The following is a 7,769-nucleotide window of genomic DNA, read 5'->3' as shown; positions in this document are numbered from 1 at the left end:
TGTGACGGGGACTCGAACTCGCGACACACAGAGTGTAAGTCGAGCGCCTTAACCACCTGGCCATGCTGGGCTTCCCCTTGGATATGTATAGTCACTGTTCTAGTATTCTAATATATCGTACTATATATCTTTTGTTATGAGGGACACACAGCTCTTGTGTTCTTTCTGGAGAGAAAAAATTACCTGCCCTATAACAAGAAACTTAGCATCTCGAACACACACTTTTGGTATCTTTCGAAAGGCATCGTCGGCTATGGCGTTCTGCGCACAAGTTATGTTGTGTGGTTGAGATGCCGTAATATTTTTTTCTTGTAGAAAACCCGTAAAGCAAGGTCAGTAAATAAAGTAAACTAGTCTTATTGAACAAATATATTTGGATAGAACGCGGCCTATTGGTTAGACTATGAAGCAAAGGTTCAATAAGTTGTAATTTTACTAAATTGGTAACTCAAGTTGACGATTTTAACGACAATAGCCACTATTTGAATCGACTTTTGTCTTCTTTTTCTCCCACTTTACTTATGTATCTCTGTTAATTGGCTCATTTTTATATAATTTTCTCTCATTGGCTCATTTTTACATATTTCTTTGTTCTGTTTGTATGGTTGATTCTTAAGCACAAAGCTACATCACTGCCTATCTGTGTGGTGCCATTCACGGGCAAAGCTACATCACTGCCTATCTGTGTGGTGCCATTCACGGGCAAAGCTACATCACTGCCTATCTGTGTGGTGCCATTCACGGGCAAAGCTACATCACTGCCTATCTGTGTGGTGCCATTCACGGGCAAAGCTACATCACTGCCTATCAGTGTGGTGCCATTCACGGGTACTGAAATCCGGATTTTTAGTATTATAAGTCTTCAGACTGACCGCTGAACCATTTGGGTGGAGGGCATACTTTTCTGCTTTGTTTTTAATATTTTAACATATGACTTACGTAAACGACTTCAAAGCAGATCTGGACATATAGGTTAAAATACCTTTATGAAAATTTTGTTTCCAAAAAACAAAAAAGATAATTATAAACGTGAATGAAGGCTAGAAGCTTATTAAAACAATATAATGACCGTGGAGTTCCATAGTTCGCATCTCCCCTTCCTAAAAAAAATTACTCTCCACAATTTGTTGCCGTGGTTACGTTTATAATAATGAGGGTTAAATCCCACTCTCCGGTCTCACAAGAGTAATTCAAGAGATGACAGTCTGTATTATTCACTGGTTGAGTAAGTCAAGAGATTACAGTTTCTATTGTTCACTGGTTGAGTAACTCAAGAGATGACAGCCTGTATTATTCACTGGTTGAGTAACTCAAGAGATGACAGTCTGTATTATTCACTGGTTGAGTAACTCAAGAGATGACAGTCTGTATTATTCACTGGTTGAGTAACTCAAGAGATGACAGACTGTAATGTTAACTGGTTATATTTGCCAATAATTTCAAAATTTGGACACTTTGTGTATCTTTTCACGACAATTCTAAAACAAATAAACTATACATAAAAAAATCCACAAGACATTTTGAACGCCCTCTGCTCTCTCTCAATTAGTCGAACATACTTACTCTTTCAGACACGTAGACGTTATAGTGTGACAATCAATCATAGCCCAAAAGTCTTTGCTAAACACTATTCTAACCCCCTGAACTGAAAGTTTTATAACGACATGCAAGTGTTCATGACATCACAACTAAAAAAATTCCAAATTTAAACTTAGCGCCCCAGATTCTTACTAATTAGATAATACAATACGTTGGATATCATTGGATTTTTATTAAGTTTTTTTTTCTCTCTGTAACTTTCATACGCATGTTTTTACAAGATTTTCTCAACATTGTCTGAATACTTTGTTCAATTTGAATCCAGTAGAGAGCATGTGAAACTAGCGACATCTATTACAGATGCTAGTTACTACAGGGATGACAGATACGTATAATAAATAATCTGGGGTTTAAAATATAATTGATTGATAAAATGAGGTGCACAGACGTCTGTTGTATTGTTTATTGTTGTTGCCATCACATTTAGAAAATATTAATAACGTGATATTAATTTAATGACAATAACAACATTCTTGTACAGATGAACGAATGTAGTACCAACATATCTTTATAGATGTTTTCCCAAGCGTATGATTATCATCACATTTGAGGTAAAACCAAAACTAAAGTTTTACAGACACTATTTGCTTGCAACTTATTTAATCTGTTTAATGCTACACTTGCAAAAGGGGTTACTAGTAAATTTCGTATTCATTTTAGTGTTTTAAATTCAGATAAACGTGTGAAAATTAAACGCGTGTGTCTCGGTAAATTTTGGTACAAAGTTATAGGTTGTAGTTTTAAGGTTTAATCGTGGATATAAAATGTTGTTTTATTTTTTCGGAAAAGGAAATAACATAATTCGCGGTTTGTTAGGAGAATCTTGAAGCTTGGTAAATTATAACTGTGAGCATAGCGCAGTTATTATTGATGTAAGTGGTTAAGTGCACGATAAAACTGACATATTTCCGAGTTGGCAAACACGGTTTACTGGACTTCCTTTGTTTTTAGTGGAAAAATTAAACGTGCTGTTAACGACAATAGTTCGTTCTTTAGAAACGCAGAGACTTAATTTTCATAAGCTATATTTTTATTATTGTAATGTGTTTTAACTCGAATGTTACTATCGAGTTAGTGCTGGAATATTCGACATATGAACGAGACGTTTTGCGAAATGTCTACAACAAGGATTAGATTATAAATACGAAAGAGTCAGTCAATTGTAAGCTTGCAGTGAAACAGTGAAGTATCAAAAGATGAGTTGTTTTCTAGCCAGTAGTTATTAGTGATCAAGATAGTTGTTTTTAAACAAGGAGTTCTGTTTTCTCCAGAGACCGGAGTTATTCTTTGAAAGCTTCATTTCTTTGATCGATACGAGCATGAAAATATTTTATTAACTTACTTGTTCCTTATTGTACGCCTGCGTAATAAACAAAGTTAACGAAAACTGACGCGTCTGTTTCAGTTATTAATAGTTAAAACATTTGACAGACAAAAGTTTTGACGAAATAAATATATAATTGTCAAGTGAAAAAACTGAAACGTATAATAGGTTTCTTTTTCTTTTTTTACATAAGTCAAAAGAAAAAAATCATTACAAATACATAAAGTATTTCACTCCTTGGAGAAATTCTTGAATCAAGATGAACTCCATTGTAACGTGATGTCATTTTAAAACAATAAAAGAATATATCTAACAGACTGTTTTTAATCTAACAAGTTACGAAATCACAGAATTCTTCTTCGGGAGTTAAGTATTAAAATTCAAAGTGGAAACTGCGCCCCCTAGTGGCACAGCGGTATGTCTGCGGACTTACAACGCTAGAAACCGGGTTTCGATACCCGTGGTGGGCAGAGCACAGATAGCCCTTGTGTAGCTTTGTGCATAATTATGAACAAACAAACAAATTAAAAACAAACTGGAAACTGTTTTGCTTGTAAAACAGATGGTTTAGATACCTAATGAATCACTTTAAACTCTTTATATTTCACAACCCAATCTACCTAGAATTATAAAAAAAAAACTTCAACAATCTCTAGTTGATTATGATGTGATTCGGACTTTTTCGTGTTATTTTTAATTCTAAAGATTTTATTCTGTTTAAAAAAGTCGTCTTTTTAATCTGTTTTATTGTTTAGTATTATTAAATATCCTAAAATTATTATTTTTATTTATCTTATAACGTTTTTCTTGTCAGTGAAGTTAATTTCTTATTTTGTTTCCCTTATACACTTTTCTGTCTTCATGATTCAAGGAATTATTACTTCTTTAGGTGTAAGTAATGGAAGTATAAGGATACGACGATTAGAAGGAGTCAAAGCAGGTCAAGGCCTGTACATAGAACAAGTTATGTACACTTACTATTTCTATGTCGATTTTTGAGAAATATTTCTTATTCTTACTTGGGTCATGATATTTTATTTATTTATTGTTTAATTCCGCAGTTCACTTTTACCTGCTAATAATTTACAATAAAAACAGGGAATATGCTGGTATAATTCATTCTCTATATCTTCGTGATTTAATTTTCCACCCTAGTGGCACAGCGGCATGTCTGCGGATTTACAACGCTAGAAGTCGGGTTTCGATACCCGTGGTGGGCAGAGCATAGATAGCTCATTGTATTGCTTTGTGCTTAACTTCAAACAAACAAACAAAAGCTCTTAAATGTATAAAGCTGAATAAATAAATAGAATTAAGTTTGTGCTTAACTTCAAAATCTCAGCTTTAATATTTACTCTTTTTTACTTAATATTTACTTTTGGTTTACTGAATACCATGGGGAAGACATGGAAGTGGGGGATTTAGGTGGCACTACCTTTTGGTTTAGTAAATACCATGGGGGAAGATATCGGGGGTGGGGGTCAGCTCCAAACGCTGAACACTCCAAGTCACTTTCCGAGGGCCCTAGTCAGATGCCAAATTTGGTGACACTACCTTTTGGTTTAATGAATACCATGGGGGAAGATATCGGGGGTGGGGGTCAGCTCCAAACGCTGAACACTCCAAGTCACTTTCCGAGGGCGCTAAGGTAGATGCCAAGTTTGGTGACAATTGGTCTAGAGGTTCGCAAATTGCAGACGAACAAAGTATAGGGACAAAACAAATGGGCCTCTGGGGGTGATATGGGGAGTAAACCCCAACGATAACTTATATGTGCCATTCCCCCTGTAGGCTCTAAGCATGCATATAAAGATAATTCAGAATCAGCTGAGTAAATGTTACAAAATATTAAGTTACTTAATATAATCCTGCTAGTTACTCTGGTTTTCTTGAAATGTTTATATTTCTTTAACATAAATTTTGCAAACATCCAATGTACAGGGTGGGCCATAATTTCGTGCCTATTTCCTATTGCAAGTAAAACGCCGCCATTTTGAAAATTAGTTTTGCTCGTTTCCTGTGTGTACTAATGCAAATAAAAAAAAAACCAACTTAAGCCGTTCTGTTCGCATCTTACTAATTTTGGGTATTATTATTATCATCTCATAATGTCTGTGAATATTTTGTTATATTTAGTCCACGAAGACTTACTACATCTGCTAAAGTAATGGATCTGGACAATATTCTACAAGAAATTGGGGAATTCGGTACCTATCAAAAGCTCGTGCTTGTTTTTCTAATAGCACCTGCTTGTCTCTTCCATGGCTCTCAGAGTGTTACTCAAGTTATTGTCTCTGTGACTCCAGACTACTGGTGCCGCCTATCGGAATCAAAAGGTGATAATCTATCATCACTTATTCACTCGACCCGACTTAACCGATCTATTTCTGCTTCTTGCTTCACTCTACAAGATAACAGAAGCATTTCAGAAAATTATACCGATTTTGTTACAAATGAGACCTTCAGTGTTCATCCAATCAAGTGTGAAAATGGCTGGGACTATGACACTACTCAATATTCGTCAACAATAGTAACAGAGGTATGATTTTGTGTGGCTAAGATTAGCATATACGTATGAACAATGAAACCCTAACATGAAACTTTAATTAACAATTGTAACAACTGTTTCTGAAAAACGATCAGCACTGAAATTCCAAATCAAGTTACTAACAGCTTAAGAAATATTTAAAAATATATAATAGATTATTATAGCTTAATAACTTATAGTCCTCATTTAAACCTAACTCCAATTATATTACAGATATAGATATATGTTTACCAACATGTTGAATAAGATTCCACAATACGTTTTTCTTATGAAATAAAAACTGACTTTTGTTTGTTTGTTTTGTTTTCGTGCAAAGCTACACAATAGGCTACTTATGTTATATTTATCACGGGGGACGAACCTTACATTTTATAGTTGTAAGATGTCTTAATTCTTTCTAATTTATTTTCCTCGTTAGTAGTTGCCCCTCAGTGGCACAGCGGTATGTCTGAGGTACTTATACCGCTAAAAATCGGGTTTCGATACCCATGGTGAGCAGAGCACAGATAGCCCATTTTGTAGCTTTGTGCTTAACTACAAAATAATCAGTCAACCGTTAGTAGTTGTATAACTATTGGTGTTTTAACCAGTTTCTTCCTTTCTAGTGGGATCTGGTTTGTGATGACGACATACTCCCGACTGTAGGATTTTCCATCTTCTTCTTAGGAACCTTCATTGGAGCATTTTTATTTGTGAATGTGATCGATAGGTTTGTGGGATCATTTATTCTCTTTGGTTACGATACGTTAAAAGAAAAATGTTTTTAGCTAACAGGAAAACATTAAAAGGAGTTATACATTTTTTTTTAATTCAAAGTCTTTAGGTGAATTGTAAATATTTATCCAATAGAAACATTATTTTAACTTAGGGGCTTCAAAGTAAGAAACGTATTTTTTTATCTAAATATCAAGCAAACCGTACCTGATCCAGACTAATCTAGACGAGCCTAGTCCTAACCTAGTCTAGCTTAACCCTAGCCCAACCTAGCACAGCCTAACTAACCTACAAGAGCCTAAGCTAACGTAATTCAAATTAGGTTAAACTAACTAAGTGTTGTTTAACTTACCAAAGTTCAGTGTAATTAAACCTACTGAAAGCTACCTTGAAACTTGCTGACCCTCAAATAATTCAATAAATCTTGAACAATCTATCCTGAACTTCATTAGATTAATCCGTTCTCTTTTAATCTAACAGAAGCTCAAATAACTTGTATATTTTAATTAATTAATTAATGGAGGAATAAATTAATTTGTTATTATTGCCTGTCCTGGTCTTTGCATTATTTTTACCAAGTAATCCAAAATAATCTGCCAGAATATGCTATAACATTAGAAAGACAAGAAGAATGAGAAAAAAAAATGAGACAAGAAAACATTTGGAAAACGAGTTTGTAAATAAAAATAATAAACCAGACATACCTCTTTGTGCATCCACCCAAACATTCTAGTCTAGGTCCAAATTTATTATAACATATGAAATAGTAGAACCTATTTGGTCTACACCTATTACCTGTACTTCTGTTCCATCTGTGGTTTCAGGAGCTTCATGGCCTACTCCAGCCTTGTTATTACCAAATCAAGTTCCAAAACTTATCTGACCTGTCCAACAACCTGCACCAATCAAGAAACCGACAGTCAGGTTCAGTTTAAACTAACTTACAGAGTTAATAGGTGTAATAGTGGACAACAAACTCTTCGTATTGCTGCTCATTTAGAGGAATCAGCTTTAACAATATTAAGTAACATTCCAACTTTCCAACCATAACAACCATAAAGAATTGGAAGCTGCGTTATCCAGTAAGTTTTTAATAACACATCAGAAGGAAACATCCAGAGCAAAATTCCAGATCAGACTAGAGAGGAAAGAAAAGACCTTAGTCAAACTAGCAGAAAACCTCGAAAGGCTCTACCAATTATTTTATCCAGATGCTCCACGTGAAATGAAGGATTTGCTGGCACGTGAGCACTTTACAGATTCCTTAAAAGATGAGAATTAGACTGAAGCACCTTTAGGTGTACATCAACAAAAGAATCTCTCCAACTGGTGATAGAACTTGAATTTATTAAAGTTGCAAGTTCCCCTGATTGTAATCTAGATGGATTGAAAATATGAGTTAGATAACTAGTCACACAGAAAGGAGGAAATATACCATATGACAATAGGTGTTTGAAATGTAACTAGACAGGACGTATTACCCAAAACTGCAGATAAAAGTCTGTATGGAAAACACTATTGCCAAATGATGTCCGAAAAGAGGAACTGCTATAAATGTGTGAAACATAGCCATTACAACCCAAA

At 34.7% G+C, this 7,769-nt stretch overlaps 1 protein-coding gene across 1 annotated transcript in view; it reads left to right on the top strand.

Moving 5' to 3' along the window:
- LOC106472210 (carcinine transporter-like) overlaps positions 1-7,769 on the top strand; it is a 36,257-nt gene that overhangs the window by 9,178 nt on the left and 19,310 nt on the right. The window contains exons 2-3 of the mRNA XM_022400812.1: positions 5,060-5,462; positions 6,077-6,180. Coding sequence (XP_022256520.1) covers positions 5,060-5,462; positions 6,077-6,180 — 507 coding nt within the window. The remainder of the gene's footprint in view (positions 1-5,059; positions 5,463-6,076; positions 6,181-7,769) is intronic.

Source organism: Limulus polyphemus, unplaced genomic scaffold, assembly GCF_000517525.1.
Source record: "Limulus polyphemus unplaced genomic scaffold, Limulus_polyphemus-2.1.2 Scaffold5161, whole genome shotgun sequence".
Taxonomy (NCBI): domain Eukaryota; kingdom Metazoa; phylum Arthropoda; class Merostomata; order Xiphosura; family Limulidae; genus Limulus; species Limulus polyphemus.
Note: the sequence above shows the minus strand (reverse complement) of the source record. Positions and strands in the feature narration are given on the sequence as shown.